Source organism: Equus quagga, chromosome 16 (assembly GCF_021613505.1).
Source record: "Equus quagga isolate Etosha38 chromosome 16, UCLA_HA_Equagga_1.0, whole genome shotgun sequence".
NCBI lineage: Eukaryota > Metazoa > Chordata > Mammalia > Perissodactyla > Equidae > Equus > Equus quagga.
The window spans coordinates 20,456,692-20,482,921 of NC_060282.1; the positions used below are offsets into that span (position 1 = coordinate 20,456,692).

The 26,230-nt window shown below is 36.5% G+C and overlaps 1 protein-coding gene and 1 pseudogene across 2 annotated transcripts in view; one reads left to right on the top strand and one right to left on the bottom strand.

Moving 5' to 3' along the window:
• COL14A1 (collagen type XIV alpha 1 chain) overlaps nucleotides 1-26,230 on the bottom strand; it is a 218,234-nt gene that overhangs the window by 56,371 nt on the left and 135,633 nt on the right. For both annotated transcript variants that reach the window (XM_046641998.1, XM_046641999.1), the window contains exons 32-36: nucleotides 25,502-25,644; nucleotides 22,635-22,744; nucleotides 19,024-19,182; nucleotides 11,224-11,301; nucleotides 8,616-8,702 (exon numbers count right to left, since the gene is read on the bottom strand). In XM_046641998.1, the coding sequence (XP_046497954.1) occupies nucleotides 8,616-8,702; nucleotides 11,224-11,301; nucleotides 19,024-19,182; nucleotides 22,635-22,744; nucleotides 25,502-25,644 (577 nt within the window). The remainder of the gene's footprint in view (nucleotides 1-8,615; nucleotides 8,703-11,223; nucleotides 11,302-19,023; nucleotides 19,183-22,634; nucleotides 22,745-25,501; nucleotides 25,645-26,230) is intronic.
• LOC124228309 (uncharacterized) lies at nucleotides 4,600-4,703 on the top strand (annotated as a pseudogene).

Sequence of the window (26,230 nt, forward strand, 5' to 3'; positions counted from 1 at the left end):
AAGACATTCCTTGCACATGGATTGGAAGAATAAACATAGTTAAAATGTCCATACTACCTAAAGCAATATACAGATTCAATGCTATCCCAATTAGAATCCCAAGAACATTCTTCACAGAAATTGAACAAACAATCCTAAAATTCATATGGGGCAACAAAAGACTGCGAATTGCTAAAGCAATCCTGAGCAAAAACAAAGCCAGCGGAATCACAATCCCCGATTTCAAAACATACTACAAAGCTACAGTGATCAAAACAGCATGGTACTGGTACAAAAACAGGTCCACAGATCAATGGAACAGAATTGAAAGCCCAGAGATAAAACCACACATCTATGGACAGCTAATCTTCGACAAAGGAGCAGAGGGCCTACAATGGAGAAAAGAAAGTCTCTTCAACAAATGGTGCTGGGAAAACTGGACAGCCACATGCAAAAGATTGAAAATTGACCATTCTTTTTCACCACACACCAAAATAAACTCAAAATGGATCAAAGACCTAAAGATTAGGCCTGAGACAATAAGTCTTTTGGAAGAGAATATAGGCAGTACACTCTTTGACATCAGTTTCAAAAGAATCTTTTCGGACACTGTAACTCCTCAGTTGAGGGAAACAATAGAAAGAATAAACAAATGGGACTTCATCAGACTAAAGAGCTTCTTCAAGGCAAGGGAAAACAGGATTGAAACAAAAAAACAGCTCACTAATTGGGAAAAAATATTTACAAGCCACTTATCTGACAAAGGGTTAATCTCCATAATATACAAAGAACTCACACTGATTAGCAACAAAAAAACAAACAACCCGATCAAAAAATGGGCAGAGGACATGAACAGACATTTCTCAAAAGAAGATATGAATATGGCCAATAGACACATGAAAAGATGCTCATCATCACTAATCATCAGGGAAATGCAAATCAAAACTACACTAAGATATCACCTTACACCCGTTAGATTGGCAAAAACATCCAAAACCAAGAGTGACAAATGTTGGAGAGGATGTGGAGAAAAAGGAACCCTCATACACTGTTGGTGGGAATGCAAACTGGTACAGCCACTATGGAAAACAGTATGGAGATTTCTCAAAAAGTTAAAAATAGAAATACCCTATGACCCAGCCATCCCATTACTGGGTATCTATCCTAAGAACCTGATATCAGAAATCTCAAGAGTCTGTTGCACCCCTATGTTCATCGCAGCATTATTTACAATAGCCAAGACGTGGAACCAGCCTACATGCCCAGAAACTGATGATTGGATAAAGAAGATGTGGTATATATACACAATGGAATACTACTCAGCCATAAAAAAAGACAAAATTGGCCCATTCACAACAACATGGATGGACCTCGAGGGTATTATGTTAAGCAAAATAAGCCAGTCAGAGAAAGACGAACTCTATATGACTCCACTCATAGGTGGAAGTTAGTATATTGATAAGGAGATCTGATTGGTGGTTACCAGGGAAAAGGGGGGGTGGGGGGAGGGCACAGAGGGGGAAGTGGTGTACCCACAACATGACTAACAAAAACGTACAACTGAAATCTCACAAGGTTGTAATCTATCATAACATTAATAAAAAAAAAAAAAAAGATTTTATTTTTCCTTTTTCTCCCCAAAGCCCCCCAGCACATAGTTGTATATTTTTAGCTTTGGGTCCTTCTGGTTGTGGCATGTGGGATGCCACCTCAGTGTGGCCCAACGAGCGGTGCCATGTCCGCGCCCAGGAATCTGAACCAGTGAAATCCTGGGCTGCCGAAGAGGAGCGCGTGAACTTAACTACTCGGCCGTGGGCCAGCCCAGATCTCCAGGGTTTAAAGAACAGAGAGAGACGGAAAAATCAAGATTCTACATCCAGCTATGCCACTATATGTCCTTGAGCCCCAGGCTCAGCATCTTCAAAATGATGACCCATTTTAAATGATCTCTAAGTCCTTTCCAACTCTGTTCTGACAGCTCTTTATGATCTTGCACAAAGCCCTGAAGTCTGATAACACATTTTTCCCACATGAAATATATGATAAAGATACTGGTCTGCTCTTATACCAGACTAATGTGTATGTTACCTCAGAAACACAATAAATGCAAAATGGCATCCATGTGAAAAAAATAAATAAATAAATAAATAAAATAATCACGACTATGTGAAATCATCAGACAGGGTTTATTACATATTTTGGGGACATTACTTCTTAAATAGTTTATTATACTTTAAATATTTGAAAACTTCAATAGTTTTTCTATTTTACATCACCTTTTCCTCCAAGTCAGAGATCAACCCTTCTCTGTTGCTTTTTACTCATTACAAAGTTTGACTCTTAGGTCATACATAAATATTTTATAACTTGTTCCAACAGTATTGCAGATGAAAAAACTTGAAAACCCTCCAGCTAAATAAGCTTATTAATGCTGTTTAAACTAAAAGAACATTATTGTAATTAAGAACTGAATCCTTAAGTACCAGGAATGAAGACGAAACAAAAAAACCAGAGCAGCAGGCATCTGCACGGAGGCTGCCCCCGGGGAGGATGGGGAAATGGCTGAGGTTGGCCGCAAAGCTTGTATTTTACAGGCACACAAGGCAACAAAATGTGAACTTGGACCTATGATAGATGGGGGGAGGGTAGAATATGAAACATTCTTTAAAGCTGAGGAACTTGAAAGGCTGTACTCTGAATGAGCTAGGAAAAAAAAAGGCCCACTAGCAGGTGGATGACCAAGATGTTGTTTCCACTTTAGCTATGGGAGTAGGAAATATCCCTGCCAAGAAATATTCCATGGAAGCTGATTCTCATACAATCGAGGGACCAGAATTCACACTGCTTGTGAAGATCAAAGAACACTCCAAAGTCAAACCCTTAAGGTGGTGTTCGGTTGGTTGTACACCCAGAAGCTTAGCAAGAGCCGAACAGATATTCTCTGGAGGAATAGAGTTCAAACACAGGCTCAGAATATTCCCAGAGATAATGTTTCAAGTAATAGGAACTCAAATAGACACTAAAAAATAAATCACGAAATGCACATGGAAACAAGTAGTATGAGTAAAACCAGCAGAAAAACAAACGGCAGAATCAGAAGCACATACACTGAAGATATTGAAATTATCAGATAAAGAATATAAACTATATTGAACATATTTAAAGAAAAAATAGTTTTGAAAATGTTACAAAAGAAGAGCCTATATAAATGACCAGAAAGTTTAAAAAGGAACCAAAAATAACTTCTAGATCTGCTACATATAATAATCAAAAGCAGAAACAAAATGCATAAGTTAAATAGCATATTAAACATGGCCAACTATAGAGTACACCAAAAGATATATTTGAAGAAATTACATAGAATGAAGCCTGGAGAGACAAGTAGAAAATAAAATGAAAGGTTAAGAGATATGAGAATAAAATTAGAAGTTATAGTGTACCACTACTACTAATTGGAATTTCATAAAAACATAATAGAGATGATAGGAGAGAGGTAATATTCAAAGAGATAATGACTGAGAATACTATAAATTCAATGAGAAACATTATGCCAATGTATAATTCTTTGTATATGAATTATATATGTGCATCATATATATACAGCATACATATCTACCAATGAATGATTCAAATTCATTAAGCCCAAAGATTTCCAAAAAGGCAAAGCAACAACAACAAAAACAATCCACACAGAGACGTATTGCAGTGAAACTTGAGATCACTAAAGACAAAGGGATCTTGAAAGCATCCAGGGAGGAAAGAGTTCCCACAGAACAACAATTAATTAGACTGACAGCTGACTTTTCAATAGCAACAATGGAAGCTACAAAACAGTGTGACAGCATCTACAAAGTGCTCAGAGAAATAACTGCTCATCTAGAATTGTATACACAGTTTATTAGTTTGGAAAGTTGTGTGACTGCTTATCTGAGATCAATATTAAAGGTTTTAGGCAAGATAGGAGGTTTACTATTGTCTTATATTAAAATCTGATCTGGAGGCTGATCCAAAGTGGTGGAGTAGCTGTACCATGTAAGGCAGTGTGAACTCTCAGTTGCTTCTACTTATTGTTCTGCTATGCCCTGGGATATTGTTCATCAAAGTGAATTCACTACCACATGTTCCCATTCTAGCCTGTTGAGAAGGGTGAAAATGGTTAAGGAGGGCATTTAGTTTTCATTTAAGAAGAACAGCCAGGGAGCCTGCATACACCCTCTCTCTCATTAGCTGGGACTTAGTCATAAGGTCATAGTTACTTGCATAGATGCTAAGACATCAAGTCCCTAGATGAATGGCCATGTACTTGGCTAACATTCAGGGGATTCTATTGTTAAAAAGAAGCAGTGGCAATGAATGCGGAGGACAATCAGCAATCTCTGTAACGACCACCAAAATTATCTTTTGATAACATAGGAAATTTTCATTTTCAGATGAACAAAAATTAAAAATTTACTACCAATAGTTTCCCATTAAAGGAACATCTAACGGATGGCTTTAGGAAAAATAAAATGATACCAGAAGACATCATGAGCAAAGAAACAGCAAATGTGTAGGCAAGTCTTAACACATATTAATTTATAACAAGTGATAATAATAAAATATCTAATTTGTGATATTATTATTGCTTCTCGGCCGTTTGGCTAACATCAACTGTAGTATCTGTTCTTATCAGTTTAATTTGTGATATTAAAAAAGTACTAAAATACTGGAAAGAAACAGCACATAAATTATAAAAAGGATGATCCAAGAGAAATGAACTCCAAGAATACCACGTTGGTTGAAAGAAGGGAAGAAATCTTGGTTCTTTTTAGATTTTGTCAAACTAAATATGTCTCCTAAAATTTCTAAGTTAACTCTTAAAAGAAAAAATATAGAGACTACAATTTCCAAACTAGTGGAGGGAAAAGGAAAAGACTGAGAATAAAAGCAAAAAGCCAAAAAGTGTAAATAAACAAATAAAACCTCAATCAACTAAGAAAGCCACATATACACTATGTGGGAAAATAGAAAACAAAAATTAAGGTGATGGATATAGAAATATAAACCCAAATGGGTCAATTATTACAAACAATAGAAAGGACTAAACTCTAAAAAGAAAGCTTTTAAAGCCGGACTAAAAATAAAATCCAGACATATGCTATTTAAAGAGACACATCTAAAATATAAGACATAGAAAGGCTTAAACTAAAGGATGAAGAAAATACATACTAAGAAAATAATCCAAAAGAGAAATATTGACATAGCAAGTCACTAGTAAGATAATTGTTGTATTTTTTTTTTTTTTTTTGCACATTGTAATACAATCTCAGGACATATAACGCAGAATTACAAAGAGAAATTGAGAAACTGACAATTGGAGTAGAAGATTTTAAACATCTATCTCTGTAATTGAAAGACAAAGAACCAGCACAGATAAAGAAGATTTTAACAATACAATTAATGATTTACTTTACTGATTATTTATATACAGGATTCTGAACTCCACAGTTAGAGAACACAAATTCTTCTAAAGCATACATGGAACATCTGTAAAACTTAACAAAAGGCCACAAAGCCAATATCAACACATGTCATAGAATTGGTACTATACAGACTGTCTGCCGTGACCAAGTGCAATAAAACTAATATGTCAATAAGGAAAAGATAACAAATATGGCACATATGATTAGAAATTTAAAGACACTTCTATGGAGAAAAGGGAACGCTTGTGCACTTTCGGTGGGAAGGTAAATTGGTGCAGCGACTGTGGAAAACAGTATGGAGCTTCCTCAAAAAATTAAAAATAGAACTGCTGTACAATCCAGCAATTTCACTTATGGGTATTTATCTGAAGAAAATGAAAACACTAACTCAAAAAGATAAACGCAGGCTGTGCTCACTGCAGCATTATTTACAATAGCCACGATATAGAAACAACATGAGGGTCCAGCGAAGACTGAATGGATGAAGAAAATGTGGTGTATATATACGATGGGATATTATTCAGCCACAAAAAAAGAGTGAAATCTTGCCATTTGCAACAACATGGATGGACCTTGAGGGCATTATGCTAAGTGAAATAAGTCAGACAGGGAAAGACAAATACTGTGTGATCTCACAGACTCTAAAAAAATACCACCACCACAACAAAAGCAAGCTCATAGATACAGAGAACAGATTGATGGCTGTCAGAGGCAGGAGGTCAGGGGTGAGCAAAATTGTGAAGGGAGTCAAAAGGCACAAACTTCCAGTTACAGAATAAGTCAGTCAAATACATAGTTGCATGTATGTAATATACGTAGTCACATAACGACTATAGTTAATAACATTGTTGCATATTTGAAAGTTGCTAACAGGGTAAATCTTAAAAGTTCTCATCACAAGAAAAGAATTCTGTAACTATATATGATGACTGATGTTAACCAGACTTATTGTGCTCATAGTTTTGCTATATATACAAATATTGAATCATTATGTTGTACACCTGAAACTAATATAACGTATGTCAACTATATCTCAATAAAAAATTTTTTTTAAATAAAAATAAAAAGATACTTCTAAGTAAATCACGGCTAAAAGAAGGGTAAAGAAAAATATGAGATGATAGCTCACAGAAATATTAGATTTAACTATATTAGAATTAAAATTTCTAGACAATATCAACTCCCGTAAACAACAATAAGAAGCCACAGACTAGGAAAAGATATTTGCGAGCCATATCATTAATAAAGGATTAGTGTCCAGAATAGACAAAACCACCTACAAATCAATGGGAAAATAAAACCCACACAACAAAAAGCCAACACAGTTTATAAACAGGTGTTTACATAAGGAGAAATCCAAATGGCTCGGAAACAAATGAAAAACGGCTCAATCTCATTAGCAGAGAGGGAAAGTCATATTTAAAATAACAATGACATAGGATTTCAGAGTCATCAGATAAGCAACACCCAACAGTGCTGGTGAGATGCCAGGAAACCAGACCTCCTACTTGCAGTTTGTGGGAGAGTATATTGGGACAACCATCTTGAAGGGCAACTTGCAGTGCTCATGCAATTGAAGATGTAACTTCCTTACTCTCCAACAAATCTAAGTGTTATTTCTAGAGCCAAGAGACATACAAAGGATGTTGACTGTAGCAATATCTGAAATAGGGAAATACTCCATAGTAATGAGTCAAGAAACTGTAGGTTATATAATAGAATACCTTACAGCAGGTACAATGAATAAACTAAACAATGTACATTGAACCTTGATAAAGTTCAAAGACATACTTTTGGGTGAAAAAAGCAAGCTGCACACGGTTGAAAATACTTCTTTGTTTTCAATTCCCCAATTACACTAAAGGCAACTCCTTACATTTGAATGAAGTTTTATAATGCACAGAATACTTTTATACATATTATGTCATGTGTTTCTCACAATGCTAGTCACAGGGGTGGGTGCTATTTTACATATGAGGACGTGGAGGTTCACACAGTCGTTCCAGGACGTGCCTAGTCTAACTATTTAAATTTAATGCTTTTACCATTACTCTACATCTGCTCCTTTAGGATAAAGAGTCTTGTTAAAATAAAAAAGAAAAAGAAAAAGTATTTGGGTTCTATATACAGAGCTTAAAGAATGTTCTATGTGCCAAAGATAAAGGAGAAACTGCTGGGACATATTTCAGATACATGCAGCAGGTTCACTTTTTTGTTCAGATCAGGAAATGTGAAATGACGAAAAATCACGTTGGTAGGGCCAACCTGGAGTGAACTTTGACATTGCAAGCCAGCTGTCAGCGTGGGTAAGCTACTGCACGCGTGCTGACTGGGCCTGGCTGCCTCTGGAAAGCCAACGTGCAAGGACCAGTTGGGCATCAGAATATTCCTCTTGCAAAGTGTGGATTTCTTTATTTGCTCCTGCATCTTCTCCCTGTTTTCTTTGCCTTTCTGCCTTGATATATTCGCCATTTTCTAACCACAGACCAGCTATATCATATTTACCTTAAAGGAACACTAATAACCCCAGTTTAGCAGGTTAGACATAAAAATGAGCATTTAAACCTGTTAAAGAGGATTTATCATGGTAAATTCAAAGAACCAGATAGTGCAATTATATACATTTTATATTTTACAAAAACGTTTTCTTTCTCTTCCACCTTCCCTTCCTCTCTCTCTCCCTCCCTCCCTTCCTTCCTCTCTCTCTCTCTTCTTTTCTCTAGGAAGTTCCAGTCAGTAGTGGAGAACTTCATGCTCAGATGGGGTACTTTTCCTGGTGAATTCGAAATCCTCCCTTCACATGTAAATTTTGATACAGAATGGGCAAAGGGAGGGTGTGCAAATCTTACAGGTGCAAGTAGAAGTCTAGTGTTTGAAACAGTCACACTGAAGATAAACCTCAGGAGTTTAAAGGCAAGATTTTGAATATGAGAGCTAGTATGGCATAGTGGTTAAGAGCACCATCTCTAGGAGTCACGGAGACCTGGATTTGAAGAGCAGCTCCTCCAAGCTGTGTTCTTTAGGCAAGTTACTTAACATCTCTGTGCTTCAGTTTGCTCACAGGGTTAAGCGAGTAAGTATTTAGCACAGCGGTGAGCACATATTAGACAAGCAACAAGGGATAGCTATAAATATTATTAAAGAACATTTAAGCCCGGACTAGGCAAGACTTACTGGTGGGCCTGCTGGTCCCAGAGGCCCTTTACTGATTTCAGAACAGGAGCAGGAATGTGGAAGCTCTGGGCAGGTCTCCTCGTCCCTCTGGGGAGAAAAAAAATAGCATAACTCTTAATAAGATAGTCTATACAAATGGCTTTATGGACTTAAAGAAAACACTTTGATTTAAGACATTTAAAAAAAAAATTTAAGTGAGTATTAGTCAAGAAAGGAAGAGATTGTTCTTTCCTGACCACAAAATCTTTTCTTTAAAGAAAAATGAATGGGTGTCTAGTGAGCCATTGATAATAATCATTACCAAAGGACTTTGATAAAACCAGCTTGGGAATATAGGTTAAGAAAGTAAGGCAGAAGTGGCTGCAAAGGAATCCTGGGTACTACTTAATTCAGGTGAAGTAGTGGTACTCTATGAACTAAAGGTCCTGAAAACTTTCTTTGTGTTACTATATTTTTTCCATTTCAAACGATAAACGAAAACACTGGAAAAGTCGATCGAAACAATCTCATCTATAATAAAGCAAACAAAACAAAATAAAAGCAGTGCTTGAAGACATCATTAATTTCCTGTAGCAATTTTAACTACTGCTCACATTCTGTGGCTGAAAATAAAAGAAACATCACAGCATCAATCTAAAGCTTTGGGATAGGAGGTCATTTTTCTTCTCTTGGGGAATTCTGTTGTCATGTGACACTACAAGATAGATTATGAATGTCAGGCTGCATATATCTGAATGAGTTGCTGGGTGTAGAGGAAAGCAGAGTACCCGCTAACAGCTAGTGAGCAATCTGCGAATACCATATTCAGAGCAGGAGCCAAAAAGAAGTCTGCCCTGGGATGAGAGACTGTAGAACTTCATAGAGTTCATCGGTCCCTTAGGATAGAGAGAAAATGAGCTTCTTTATTTAAGACTTTGGGGGAAAGTAAGATTAGAGCAGATGGAGCACAGATGATAATTAAATTATCAAGTTGAAAATAATCTCAGTGTCTAAAATATTCACAAAAGAAACTGCAAAAATGCTGAGCAAAGGGCCTGTAAGCTACTGCACGTGCTTTTCTCTAAATGTTGGACAATAGTCAAAGCTTTCAGCTCATTACAGGAAACTTCCCCGCTAACATATCTGGCCTGATATCTGGGCAGCTAGAGTGAAATTCAAACTTCAGTACCCTGAAAGACCCCCAAATAAGGCTGACAGTAGGTCTTCTGTGACCAGAGACTCAATAATGGTTTGGCCATTGATGTCGGCTGTGTCTCCATTCATGTCTTCCTATCATGGAATTTACACATTTTCAGTGACAGGAATGAAAAGAAAATCTCTGAGAAGGTCTGGGTCCTTCCTAGGAGCAATGATCACCTTTTGCTTGATACAGCACAGGATTCTGAGTGTTTCCCCTTCCTATTTCCAATCCACCTGCACTTCAGCATAACATCACAGTGTCACTCATTTGATTCCTCACCAGAGTTTACTTTGAAATTTATTTTGATGAAGAAAGAGTAAGTTATTTCCTTCTCAAATAGAGTCACCATGAATTTACTGCCTGCAATAGATGATGTGATCTGGGGTACGATCTTCAAAAAGCAAATCTCTTAGACCTTATGAAGGTTTCTCCATGCCCATTCTCCAGGTCTAATTATGAAGACATGACTACTGTCATCCACTTCAGCTCACTGGTCCTAAGGATCCTAAGATAAGAACCTATTTGTTATATATACAGGGATACCCCCATGAATCAGACTTGGTATTAATAGCCAGGAAAAGTTTGGTTTTCTAGTAGCATTGCATAAGTTATATAGATTATGACTATGATTCAAAAACTGTGTGCCAAGATGCCCTGGGGCACATAACAAACTCACAGGGGCACTGTGAATGTTTTAAAAAGAGAAACAGCAATATTTGGCACCCATTGGACTTTGTATGAATAAATAACTCAAGGTAGCTCACAGTTTCAACATTAGATTTTAAAATACTTCTTTTGATGATGTCATCGATTTGCAAATCTGCTTTTTGGCAGTTGCTGCGATGGAAAGCAAGCACCATGGGAAACATCATAGTGGAAAAAGAAGTGAGGATGATGATGTCCAATCAGATTCCAAGATAGGAGAAACTGGGTATTCCCAATAGGCATGCACACATGCCATTAGTAAGTAATTGTGGTTATTTAAGAATAAAATTAAAATGTCATTTTCTCTTTCAATCTATGTTTATTCTTTTTTCACAGGGCTACTGAGTTGTTAGGACATAAATACTTATTAAGATGTTTGGACCTAATTGCTTTATATATGGAATTATTAGGTATTCCTTTTGGCTGAAGGGTGCCATGAAAAAAATTATTGCAACACTAAAGGCTTCATGAACCAGGAAATTTGGAGGCATCTGAACCACAGCATGCCCTGGAGTTCTACAGTTCCCACCATATATGTTGGTGTGTCCTGCTGATTTCAGACACATCTCCTTCTTAACCTGTTTCTAATTTTCATTATCATCACAATGAATTATCTCTGATATGAATTTTGCAAAACAGCATTCCATTTTCAGAGAAAATTAAATATAACTCCAGAAAATTTCAATAAAGAACAGCCACAAATAATGAAAGAAGAATTCTTACCAGGGCTGGCAGTTCACAGCATTTGTCTTCATTGGCCCATGATGTGGAACAAACGATATCAAACATCTGTAGCTGGAACTGCAATTCAAAGAGAAAACTGTCCTTCAATAAAAGATGTATAGATACATTGTGTTTATAATTAAAAGATTTCATTTTATGTATCACATAAGAGAACACCAATATATTCATAACACAAAATTACAGTACATAAATAAAAAAGTCGTTCCAACAATATCAAACTAATCTTGTTCCTAAAAACATACAGTGATTTACGTCTTTATCTCTAGTTACTACATCCACCATCCAAACTCCCTTATTTATCACAACCTCCCCCTCCCATCTCTGCCTAAAGAAGCTTACTTAGCTCCTCTGTTGAAATCTTCCCTGCACAGCCCATCAGACTTACTCCAACGTCTTCTGTAATCCCGCAACACTCCATATGTCTCTTTCATAGCACATCCCCCACCACACAGTTATTTCTATTATCTCCTCCTTAGACTGTGAGCGCTTCAAGGGACAGAGAACCACTTATTCATCTGTGTGTCTCCATCATATTATGTGGCATGTAGTAGGTATCATGATGTTTATTGAATTAATTCTGACTTCAATCATTTATGCACACATTCAGCAAATTTTTCTTTACTGCATAATGCAAGCCAGATACTCTCTAGACCTTTAGGACACAAAATGAACAAAACCAGAATCCTGCCATCAAAGATCTTACAAGGAGTGAGAGACAGGCACGTGAATACTGTTTACAATGTGCTAAATGTCATGACAAATTCACATACGGTATTGGGAGAATGTGTGCCAAGTGTATTTTTATTTAAGCCATTGATCATGCTATAAATATTTAGATAGTCTTCTTCTACTCATGTATGTTGGCGATAACTCAATGCACATTTTGAAATATACAGAAACATCATTACAACAGATTAAGGGCTAACACTGGCTTCATGACCCAATCATTTCTAATATTATATTTCTTCCTATATTATTTTCAAATATTAAAAGTGTCATGAATTACAGAGCTGGGAGAAGGAGGAAGTTCTTTTCATTTTAAATCTGCAACCTTCCTTAAGCAAGTGGTGTTTTCAGCAAGAGCTAGAAACTCTTGGTGCTTTATTTTCTCCTAAGGAATACTGCTTGCCCCCATCAAGGGTCCCCTTGATGAAAAGGAGAATGCCCAAGCAGCTAGTCCTGCTGAAATAGTTCACTAGCAATGCATGCAGCATCACAGAAGCCTGCCCTCTCTGACAGAAAGAGAATCAAGTCAGGCTTTCTCTTGTTATACTCAAGAAGAACGTGCCTTGCTGCAAACATCCTTCCCCAAGTGAGTTTTGCAAAATTATTTGCAAATAACCCTTAAATTTTGAAAGCAGATCCATGAGTCAAGGCATCATGTCTTCTTGTTGCTAGACACAATTATTGAGTTGTTTGAAGAAATAGGTGCATGGCTCACTGTCTTTTTTTTCTAGATTAAAAAAGTTTGTTTCCCAAAGGGTATGGTATCTGAGTCTGGGTAGGACAACCACACAACAAAATTACGATCATTAAAAAATTAGGTTTTTAAAATTAAAACATTTTTAAAGAGCCAGATGGTCTGAGTGGAATCCTTGAATCCTTCACTCACAAGCTAAGTCGTTAGGAACAAATTATTTAATGTGTTGGAGTCTCAAGTTTCCTAATCTGTAAAATTAGTATAATAATAGTAGCTTTTCAATAGTAGCTATTTACTAGTGTAATAATAAGAGCTATAACAATAAAATGAGTTAATATAGGGAAATATTGGGGCCGGCCCTGTGGTGCAGCGGTTAAGTGCGCACGTTCCACTTTGGCAGCCGGGGGTTCGCCGGTTCGAATCCCAGATGTGGACATGGCACCACCTGGCAAGCCATGTTGTGTGTGGTAGGCGTCCCACATATAAAGTAGAGGAAGATGGGCACGGATATGAGCTCAGGGCCAGTCTTCCTCAGCAAAAAGAGGAGGATTGGCAGCAGATGTTAGCTCAGGGCTAATCTTCCTCAAACAAACAAACAAAAATATATATATAGGGAAATATTGAGAACAGTGCCTAGAAGATGGGTATTATGGAGAATAAATATCATTTGAGTGTAACATGTACAGTTCTTTCATAATTGAATTCTTGAAGGTGTAGGAGTATATAATACAAAGGCGAAAAGAGTAAAATCAAAATGAAAGTGATACAGTATTGAGGATAGAAATAGAACAATAGCTTGTTTCCACAATAATGATATCTGTTTAATGTTTTGGTTGAGAAACATTTTAGCAAATCACAACAACAATAGCAGCAAATATTTGTTGCAAACCTACTAGGTGCCAGGCCCTATCCTAAAGATTTCGTCTATAGCATTTAATCCTCAGGTCACCACTGTGAGGTATGATAATAGTAATGTGAACCCCATTCTGTAGATTAGGACCTAGGATGAAAGACCCCGAGTAATTTTAGCACATGCTGAAAGCCGAGTTCTACTTGGGATGTGAACATCACACCTCATTTTCTTGTGGCTCATTTTGCAGTGAACAGATCTTTGATGTAACGTTTACAATCCAGATATTCCAGCCTAACCCTACAAAGCCATTTGTCTGGGGACATTTATTAAATGGGTCCCATTATGACGGCATTAGATAGAGTCAATTAAATCTGTAAGTCATTCATCCATTAAGAAATTTTCCATTTCTGAATAGAGTTCCCAGTGTAAAAACATTTTAATGAATGGAAAGATTTATTTAAAGCACAGCTCTTTCACTAGCCCCAGTATACACTAGACTTTCTATAAGTTTTTCAAATAAATGTTCACCAGCTAATCACCTATGACAGCATAACGTCTACACACAAACCTTTGGCTAAACTTCTTCTGCCCTACTGAGTTATTAGGATTCTTACGAGCTTGTCTTGTTTATTCAGGGGTCGAATGCCTACTAAGCGCTGAATGAAACCGATACGATCATTTGAGGAATGCTCCTCGTGGGCTGTCTTTTCTTTCTCAAGTTGGATGAGGTCAGCAGCCTTTTTTTGTGTGAGCACAACAAATTTATTCATAATTGTTTTGCATCCATAATAGTTTGGATTCCTCAGCCTTTATTTAGGGACTTCTTTCCCAAGGCACATTTCTGGGGATTGATTAAAAAAAAAGAGCCCTCTGGCTTTATTCCAAAAGCGATGACACACATATTTGTGCCTATTATGTAGGAAACAGTACAGAGACGGTATGTTGAAAGATCTTATATTCAAGTGCCTGTAAATCCGAGACAATGTGGTTAAAAATAAATCATATCTCAAGAAACTAATGCCAAGAGGCAGCCCCTTTTTACTGCTGTAACTTTTGTCCGTTTTAACTAACTGAACATTATGAAAAATATATCTATACTAAAAAAAAAGAAAAAAGGAGAGAAAAAGACGCCTAATTTCCTACTTTCACTTGTTACAATCTCTTTCAAGGGAATACTTAGCCAATTACAAATGCTTGTTTTCCATTATTGGGCATTTTTTTCTGGGTCTAGCACAAAAGGCAAGTCATTTGGGGTCAAATGTTAGCGTGAATATAAGATTAAAATATTTCTCAGTAGTTGAGTCACTGTGATGTGTGAAAAGGAACTAAAACGCACCCCCAGATCCACTTTTCACTCAATACCAGATTTTATCATGTTTCTTTCTAGCATAACCTAAGACGATAATTTGAAGTCAAGCTGCACCTGAACTTACGCAAATATTTAGAGAGCTTTACATTGCACGAGAATAGCAGAGGCAGGTTACTGGGGACCCAGCCCACCTTCTGCTTTTAATTTGGTGTTTAACTTTTATTGGCTCTACCTCAAAACTAAGATGTATTAAGCATATACCATTTGTCAGCTATTGAACATAATATTTTTACTTGTCCTCAATTTGTTGAATTTAAGGAAAACCATAAGAGCACTAATTAATTTAGGAAATGAAAATTGACAGCTATTGTACTCATTGGTAGTAATTAGAATGTTTGACACACTTTAGGGGAATATTTTGATCACATTTACTTTCAAGGTCATAATTCAAATAATGATGAGTCTTTGAACTTGTCAGTGAACAGACAGGGCATATGGTGACTGGTTCAGGCCAGACTCCCTGCTCTGCCTTAAGCTGTGTGATAATCAGTCTCTCCCAGTGGAAGACAGCTTAGAACGGGAGGCAGGTAAACTTATGAGATACAGTCTCATATCTCACTTTCCTCACTTTGAAAAGGGATCTCTCTCTAGCTTCGTCAAATCTCAGTTTCTGCATCCACAAAGTGGAGATAATGTCTCTCTTCCTAGGGTTATTGGAAGATTAAATGAAATAATCTCAGAAAAGTGCATACATTAGGCATGCAATAAATACTAGCTACTATTATCATTTTAAGGATTAAAAGATATAAGTCACGCAAAAATACATTCTCCTGCAATCTGAAAACACTTGTTTCTATAGGATCATTGACTAGCCTACTGTTGATTCCTACATAGAAGCTTTAACTCAGAAAATGAAATTGTAAAAAACTTCATAACACAACTTGTATTTGTCTTTATTTACACAGCAGAGGGCTAAACAAATGTCAATTGGATAATTCTATGTGTTAGATTTGAAAAGGTGGAAGGAAGAAAGACCCTAAGAAACACGATTCTACGCAAGAGCTAAAAATTTTTCTAGAATCATCTCTGATTGGCAGCATTATAATTTTGTTAGGTATCAGAAAAAGTAGAATAAACTTCTTAGGAGAAAGAAGATTAGAGAGGAGAAGCACAGTTGTTAAGTTTCTTCCCACATGTGTTTTGACGGCTGAGTTAAGCCTGATTATGAATTTAGTCCCACTAGGGACTTCCGCTGCCTGTAAAATCTTGCATTGCTGAACACAGTTGTTTTCATTACTCACTAGTAATTTCAATACAGTAGTTACTGTATCTCTAAATTCATTAATCTCTCCTCCACTCAACTTTGGTTTAAAAAGAATGTATTTTCTTTAAAGACTGAATATTTAGTTTTTCCATCCTCTGGCATTTCTCAAATCATTGCTGAATTTGTCAGGAATGCTGACCTATAAACTACTAGTCAGTCTGTCTCATATGATAATTATTCCTCCTGGAATAATTCCACACTTGCACATTATACATTCCCTTTTGCTGGGTATTGGAGTACAGATGTATATCAAGATTAAATTAGCAATCTGTGATTTCTAAATTGAAAGCTGAATATGGAAGCTTTTCTCTTGCTTTGCACTGAAACAAGTAATAACCCAAAAAGCAAGTGAGTTTCCAATCACATTCTTGAGATCTAATCTAATACCATCCATTTCAACATAATCAAATTCTTCCATAAGTGGGCAGACTGAAAATCTATTTAGTAATCCTTTGTAGACTTCTAGATTCTAACAAAAGCCGTAACTATTTTCCTCCTAGTCTTACAAAGAACTCTTTAAATTGACTTCTATAAATTCCCCTTTGTCTACTACTGGTTGGAAGTTACCACAGAGGGTGCTCTGTTTAATTGCTTTTCTTCCATGGCTAAAAAGTAAAGATTTATCGCCGGTAGGCCTAAAATCTACAGGCATTTTTGCTTTCGGAAATAAATTCTTTGATATTTAATTGGTCATATATTTCGAGTAAAATTATTACATAGAGTGCAATTTGAAATAAAATCATTGTAATTGTAATCAAAACTGTAAATGTAAGATACAAATTATAATTAGGAGAGGGTATGATATATATTACTGGACTGTTGTCAATCCACACGTGGAAAATAATATATGCAAAACAACATTTCAAGAAAAGACAGGATACAATTCAAATAGATGACGTTCTCTTTAATTTCTCTCAATGTTTCTTGAGAACTTACTCTGTTCATATTTCATTAGATACTGTGATGTGGGTTAGAAGAGAGTGGATGCAAATGAAGACCATGACATGGTTTCTATTTCGAGAGATTTATACTCTGGCTGGAGAGGTCAAATGTAGATATATGAAAGAGCGTGAAAATAATATATGACTACAAATAATCAAGTGTTAACCAAGTACTAGAGGTTTAGAAAAGGTGAGATGGAGAAGGTATTATTGACGTCCTTCAATAGTAATAGCTGCACTTCATTAAATGCCTACTAAGTGGCAGGGATTTGATATGCATTATTTCTAAAATAAAAAAAAAAGAAGAAGAAGAAGTGATTTGGGCCCAGAATCTCATACACCTAAAATTGTTTCTCTTTCTTAAATTAGAGTCTATTCATTCATCCATCCAAGCATCCGTCTATATACATCCATTTATCCGTACAAGATATGACTATTTTGCTAATTCTCGAGTCTTATAATTCTGGAGTGTACTATCACAAAAGTATCTTTCATGAACAGAAGATGGTGCATTTCTAAATCAGCATGAAATACTACACATTAAGAGGAGACAACACCTCAATATCATATAAAGATTCTTAAAAGTCTGTTACCGTTCCTGAAAAACAGGGAGACTTCCTCAGCTTTTAGAATATTCTCTCTTTCCAAACATCTAATCCATACTTCTCTAAAGCAAAGTAGAGACAAAAGCACTTTTAAAGATACTTTTAAAGTGTTCAATTAATTAGCACACATCCACCAAGGTGTGAAAGCACCAATGTCCTCCTACGAACACAAAGATTTCACTTCTATTGTGACCACAAAGAGAAATGCCATGAAATAGCAGTGTCCTAAAGTAATCACTTCACCACTCAGGGACTCTTCACTGGTGTATAAAGTGAACAAGGTATGAGAGAATAGTGGAATTGACCTCTGCTCCTTGAAGCTCCCTTAGGGACCATTGGTGGGTGTAGACACCTGCTACCCCATGTCCCCTCTCGCATCAATCAGCGTGGCTCTGTTTTAATCTTATTTATTTATTTGACATTCTAGAAGATTTCATTTGTGCAAAGCAATCTTCAGCTTAAAAAGACTTTGGGAACCACCAAGTCTTTCTAAAGTTCCATATAGCTGGCTAGTTCTCCAGAGCTGTGAAAGTGCAAGACAGTAACAGTGATTCATAATTAACTTGATTTTTCTGTCACATAGTAGAGAAGTGTAGATTAGAAGAGTTGGAATTGTTTACAAGATAAAGTACCCTCCAGGCTAATTGGTTCTAATTATAGAAGGGCTCAAATTAGAGAATGCTGCTAATTAGCTGTGAACACATGGTGTTAAAACAAAAGCTTGTGTATACTGTTCTTTTTTGTGGGTAGTCAGTGAAGGGAATGTGGTTTCTTTGCCAATTGGAAGTCTCCCAGTCTTACATTCCATATTGGATGATGAAAAATATATTATCTTAGATGATTTGTTACTTAAATAACTATTAATGATTAAAGGGTAAACTTCTCAACAATAGCAAAAACCTCATTTTAGAATATTCAGATCTAACCCACATGAGAGGCTTATGTCAATTTCCCATATATAACAATCACATATTTTGCCTGGATTTCTATTTGCTTATATAAATGACTTTCATTTACAGTTTGGATTCTCACGAACAAACTATTTATGTCACAACCATGTGATGAATATTTTACTATTTGAATTTTAAAATGAATTTAGACAACAAACTAGCCCAATTCCTGGAGCATTCTCATTATAATATAGCAGAAGCATACTCCCAAGAGCTTTGAATGTATGTTTTAGTTCATTTAAAGAGGGTGTTATCTATTTATCCATCCGTCCATCCATCCTTTTACCAGACTTTGCCCCTGGAAAATAGATAATTATATTTTAAAATATTTTTTTTTTCTATAACAATAACACAGCTTCATTTGTTCATTCACTTACTGGTGCAGAGTTTCCATTTGGTCCTCTTGATCTAACCATTCTCCCTAGGACTTCCACACCATCTGACGTGATATTAGCTGACGCATTTATTGCCTTCTCACCCACTTGCTTGCAGTCAATAACCACTTTGGCCAAAGTCTTGTTGACAATAATGTGCAGCTGGGTAAAAGTAAAGATGTTTTAGGAGGTAAGAAACAAGAAGAAATAGCAACCAATTTTACATAATTGCATGATTCATCACTAAAAATATGAAAGAGAAGGGATTCTGTCACTATGTATTTTGCTAGAGGAAAAAGGTTCTATTTTTACCATCTGCATGATTGTCCAACATTCAGGTATTATCTCTATTTTTATTTAGTTAATACTTTTTAAAAATGATTTTGAAAGGATTCACTTTTTAAAATCTAGCCTTCCTCTAAAGCAGCAACATTTCGACATCACAGAATTGTTGTACTAGTTGTGCCTTTCTGAATGCACATTAAAATAAACATGAAAACATTAAAACTAAAAAATGCTGATTTACCAGCAATATCTCAGGTACTACCAGTAGTTGGCAAACCTCACTTTGATAACATTTGTTTAATTTAGGGTGAGGAGAGGAGATCTAGAATCTGAAGGGCAAGGAGGAAGGCTTTCTGGTCACTTCAGGTCCAAATGAAATAAAGCCCTTTGGCTTGATGTATGTGGTTTTCTGAAACTGAAATCTCTAGAATCTTAAGGTCCATGGTAATATATTCAGGAGTCTACACATTCTTTGTGAGGAGTCGTAAAAATTTATCTTATCATGTACGTAACAGTCAAAAGTAGGGGCTGGCCTGGTGGAGTAGTGGTTAAGTTCACACACTCAGCTTTGGTGGCCCAGGGTTCACAGGTTCAGGTCCCGGGCATGGACCTAGCACTGTGCATCCAGCCATGCTGTGGCAGCATCCCACATAAAATAGAGGAAGATTGGCACAGATTTTAGCTCAGCGACAATCATCCTCAAGCAAAAAGAGGAAGATTGGCAGCAGATGTTAGCTCAGAGCCACTCTTATACACACACACACACACACACACACACAAACTAAATATATGCTCAATGAATTGCTTTGTAAGCCAGTTCTGCCATGAAATTTCAGTGCTTATATATGCATTTCAGTTTATGATGGCGCTTGCCTCATGAGTACTACCTGTTTGCAGCAGATTACTTGTTTAGTGAGCTAAAAGAGTGAAATTAATAGGCAAATAATGATTTCACATCAAGTAAAAGCCAAAAGTTACAAATAGCTGCATAATGGAAGGTATCATGGTAGTTCAAAGAGAAAAAATATTAGGCAGTGTTCATGGTTATAAGACACACGGTTCCAGCTGCTAGGACTGTATTTGTATTGTGAGCAGAGGTTGAACATCACTGAAATAATGTCATCTTTCATATTAAAATAGTGTTACTTTTAACTTTACTGGTTTTATTTAATCTTCATTTATTTTTGTTTCATTATTGCATAGGAACTGAAAGCATAAGGATTTATACCAATTTTTATTTCATGTTTTATTTAAGTTATATCATGATAAAAAATAATTTAAGTCAACAGTGGAGGCTCTAGAGAATTCTCTTTCCTTCAAAAAGGAGTTAACCATTACTTATCTGGAGAAATAGTGCTGGAGTAAATCCCCCACATTACTTGTTTCCTATTAACATTTCTTTTATGATCATTTAGAAGGGTATAATTTGACTCTTGTGTGTTTTTGCACCTTGCAACACTTTTCATCATTAAATTAGAGAAATTTTCATACTGGGTGGTAGACAACTTAGCATATAATATTCATGATTTAGGAACTGTGAGCTTGTAGGGAAATTATTCATATGGTTTTTTTTTAAAAAAAAACTTTTGCTGTACAAAATGAGACATTGCAAAGTTTTCAAAAATATTTTGCTTCTTTGGTTGCTTTTAAGGATTCCTTTATATAATGTTAACTTTTTGAAAGAGACCATGGGGCCACGCTTCAAACTCAAAGTGTAAAAAAATAAAGCCAACTAAAAATCAACAATAAATTAAGGTAAAGTGTTTATTCAGTTATAATATATAAGTCTATGAACAAATCAAATTCGATCTCTACCGATTGAATTTGCATCAAGATTTTCCATTAATATATCTATTAATGAAGTAGTTTGTTACATGATAAGCTTTTCTTTTTTGTTTGTTTTGTTGTTTGGCTACTTTAACACTTTGCAAAGTAGAGAAAGGTCTTTCTTCATATAATTTTAAAAAACTTGAAGGCTTATAAATTTGCAACCTATTTTTAATGCACCTGACTTATATGTCTTTGAATTCTTCTCAAAGGTAAAGACAAGTAAAGCTTAAGGTTTACCTAAGGCTCACAAAGGATTCTTTCAAATGAGAATTACAAGTTCATGCCTATAGCACAGGCTCAGGTGGCAAATTTTTTTAACACGCATGATATCCCACTTGCTTTTCATCTCCCCTCCAATTTTTCTTGACTACTTTGCAATAGACACTGCCTAATCAAGAAAAGAACTGCGTCAAGAGGAACTTGGGGAATAAATGACAATAACCCCAAAGAGCTGCTAACGGATCATTTTGAACCACAAATTAATAAATTTCCACCTGCATGTGTTTATGTGTTTGTAAGATACCTTGTACTTCCAGTAGTACAGTGCTTTTAAATCAGAAAAAGTAACATTTTTATGCAACTTTTCTTATGCAGGAAAGAGTACAAATTTTGTTAGATAATTTTTCTTAGGTAGTTATGGTATTTAAAACCCCAGGAAGTAGCAAAGTTGTGTAAGTCAGATGGATTTGACATGTTCTGGGTCAGGAGACAGAAGCCAAGATGAAGACTACAGTGCAACGTCCCTTCCCTCCTCTAAAGGGGTGAGGAGGGCTTGGTTAAGAGGTAAGACTTTTTGCAGGACCACCTGGTAAATGCTCTGCTCTCCTGCAATCTTGGTGTTGCATTCCTTAACAGCCCAGAGGTCAGTGGGGTTATCCGCCAAACATAAAGGAAACAGTGAATATTGGAAAGAAGCGTGTCTACTCTAGCAATCACCAAAACTAAGACTTTCAGAAATGTGAAATGTCAAAGGACAGAGTTCACAAGTGCCAGGTAAAAATAAGAACAACTAAAGTCAGATTTTACAAAATTCTTCCTCGGGGTAAATTTTATGATCACACTGATGGGTTGTCCTCATATATAATAAAATATCAGTGCAATCTATCTTCACATTGTAACATGATTCGGCTAAGTGTGCTTTCATCTCCATTGGTGGCCAGGTTGACCAGCAATCCTTTTTCTACATTACACATAATGTAGTGAATTGATAACTGTCCGTTTGATAATACAGTACCCTCTACTGTATTGTTCCTCAAAGTGGGAACCTGGACCACTTCTATCAATATCTCCCAGGGTACTTCCTTAAAATGCACATTTCAAGGTCCCCTCTCAGAACAACCAAATCAGAATCTCTGGCCATTGTTAACAAGCTCCACAGGTAATCCTTACTTCAGGTGCAATTTGAGATCCAAAGCTTGTGGAATTTTCTTTTTATATCTTTCTGCTGCTTTGCCCATAGCAAATAGAATAAAGAATATATGTATCCAAGCCATACTCACCTTATGAAAGCTTCCATAGAAAATTTTCCTAACTTCAGGTCCTTCAAAAGTAGCAGTCTGAAAATCCCCACTGTAGTCATAGTTGAAATATGTTAGGGTTTTCCCACCATCTAATCAAATGAAGAAAAATAAAAACATTTTAGAAAGAATTAAAATGGGTAAATAATTTTTCTAAAATTCAACTCAAGACTGAAAATAATGCATGCATTGTTTTGAGTCTGAGTTTAGAATGAAGTGATGAGTAAGTAAGGAAAGCATCTGTGGTCCTTGGGTTGCCCCAGGCTTTCAGTTGGCCAGATTAACTCATTAAACCATGTGGTGATGATGGAAAGGCAAGGACTCCTACATATATCTTTCTCTGTACTTCCTTGCCTGTGTTCTCATCCCCATCACCCTCTTGAGAGATGGTTGTCTGAAACTGGGAGTAGAGGCAGACAAAAAGGGAGAATGAAGTTAATCAAATCTCAAGAAATAGAAACTAGACTCTTTGCCATATTAACCCACTGGAGCAACCAACTTTCCCAGGACAAGCAACTTACACCACCCCAAAACAGTGATAGTCCAATACGCCTTTTATTATGAATGAAGAAACAAACACAACCTTTCTAATCTTGAGTACTTCATGTTTAGAATATTTTATTACAAAAGGAATATTTTATTACAAAAAATAGGAACATTTTTCTCCCTAATTTATTCCCTAGATTACAATTTAATTCTTCACTTGACTTTGAAAAGGAAAAAGCTAGTCTTAAGCATTTTGAGAGACTTCTTTGTTTTCAAGTCCTGGGTGTATATGGAGTTAGTTACTTACACTCCTTTAATCTACAGCTTTTCCTTAGTTTCAATATCAATGCAAAATGGGCTCATAGTGTCATATTTAGTTGTTGATTCATTTCCATGTACTGAAAAGTCCTTTCACGAACACTAGTTGGAAATAAGCCTACAATACTTTCCTTACCCAAATGTCTGAGTTAGCACCTAACAATAGCCACCAAATTTTGGCTCCTAGCTTGATTGGAATCCTAAAGTAAAAACATATTTAGAAAAGTCAGAGATACTAACCAAAACCTTGATGATTCTCTTAAGTGATCGTCATATGTGACACACAAGAGCATGAGTTTAAGAAGCTCCCTTTACTGGTTCCTCCTCAACTTTCTAAACTCCAAACAGTGGAATTTCCCAAGTCTTCACATCTATTCTTTGCTCCTTCTAGACTCGCTCTCTAGATGATCTCACCCAGTATCATGGCTTATAGATACCACACATGTACAACTTCCAAATTTATATCTTCATTCCCGAATTTTTACCAAAATATGCTGCTGCCAATCTCACATTTTTTTCTAGGATGTGAAATAAGCATTGCACTTTGGTGATTTATAATAAATATATATTTGGCCATTCAGACGACCAAAATATATTTCTAATATATATTTGGTCTTCATCCATGGTTCCTGGCTCACAGCTTCTAAAACCCTCAGAATTTTCTGTGATAAGAGCAATAAAGGTGTCTTTTGTTATGTTAATGAGGCGACTTTTAGAAAGCCCTTATGTAACCTAAGGATGGAGGGGTGGCTGCCAGGAGAACAAATCATGTGATTAGAAGGTCGGAACTTTCAGTCCCAACCCCTCCCCCAAACCTTCAGGGAATGGTGAGGGACTGGAAATCAAGTTCAATTGCCAATGGCCAATGAGTTAACCAATCATGTCTATATCATGGAGCCTCCATAAAAACACAAAAGGATGGGGTTCAGAGTTTCCGGGTTGGTGAACACATGGAGATTAGGGACAGTGATGTGCCTGGAAAAGGCATGGAAGCTCTGGGCCCAAGGCTCTGCATCCCTTCCCAGATACTTTGCCTTGTGCATCTCTTCTATCTGGCTGTTCCTAGGTTATATCCTTTTATAATAAACTGACAATCTAGTAAGTAAAATATTTCTCTGAGTTCTGTGAGCCACCCTAAAAAATTAATTGAACTGAGGAGGAGGTTACGGGAACCTCTGACCATAGCCAGTCAATCAAAGGTACAGGTAACAACCTGGACACATGATCTGCATCCTGAGTTGGAGGGGGTCGTTGGAACCTCCAATTTGTAGCCAATTGGTCAGAAGCACAGGTAACAGCCTGGGTCAGTCAGAATTGAATTGAATTTTCAGACACTCTGCTGGTGTCTGAGAATTGCTTGGTGTTGTATGGGAAGCCTTACTTGAACATACATGTTGGAATTGGGTCCAGGAACCCAAAAGAGGCATCTACACTTATCAAATCCATATGCAAAAAATGACTTCTGGTCCCACCCCTCCTACTGCCCCTCCTCCCCTACCAGGAAAATTGCTCTTCCTGCAGTCTTCACTATCTTAGTAATTATCTCGCTCCATCTTGCTCACTACTGAATCCCAGAGTCAAGTGCTGGCACACAGCAGGAACTCAAAAAATATTTGTGGGGCTGGCCTGGTGGCATGATGGTTAAGCTCACACACTCCACTTCAGCGGCCCAGGGGTCACAGGTTCAGATCCGGGCTGCAGACCTAGCACGACTCGTCAAGCCATGCTGTGGTAGTATCCCACATAAAGTAGAGGAACATTGGCACAGATGTCAGCTCAGCAACAGTATTCCTCAAGCAAAAAGAGGAAGATTGGCAACACACGTTAGCTCAGGGCCAATCTTCCTCACACAAACAAAAATTTGTTGAAACAATGAGTGGATAAATAAATGAATGAACCAATTGCTAGATAGTTCACTGTCGGTATTTACTTGCAGCTTAGGATAAGTGAGTTTCTCTACAAGATACACAAAATAGGCAAGATGGCATGCCACCTATATTACTCATACATGTGTGTGTAAATATTATATAAATAAATATACTTACTATCTAAAATGACTCCAACCAATGGGTCAGAATTTTTATTTAAAATCTCCCAAATGGCAAATGGCTCCTCCGGAGTGTCAGGAAGAATCCGGAATAGAAAACTGATGGTGTAGTCAGAGGGTAATCCTTCTGGATGCAAATACCTGAAAATGAAAAGAAAACAATATTTTCTTGCATTCCCCCTCAAAATGTTATTTATCTGATTATAAAAGCAAACACACCTTCATTATACAAGATTTGGCAAAACAGAAAAGAAAAAAATAACAGATCACCATTAATCCCATATAGACGTGATCACTGTTTCGGTGTGGGGCATTTCCTTCTAGTTTTTTAAAAAATATCTGTAAGTATTTGTCCAATTTATATAATTTTGCACCTTTCTTTTCCTAGCCCTATTTACTACACATTTAATACTTCCTTAAATATTTTTAAAAGCATGATATTTAATGTCTACACAATCTTTTCTTGTTTAGCTGTTCCGTAATTTATCTAACTGGTCACTTCTGAGTGAACATTTAAAGTAGTTTCAAAAGTCTTAGTATTACAGATAACATGTATTTATAGTCCTTTAGCAAAATTTAAGGCATTGTCACCTTCTAGAAACCACACCTTGCAGTTAGCTGCATTTCCGTATGTGCTTCATGCTCTGATGCACCATCCAGGTCTGCCTTCAAGAATTAAGAATACATTACTCCTGCTGTTGTGTTGATGTCTGTAGACAGTGCTCAG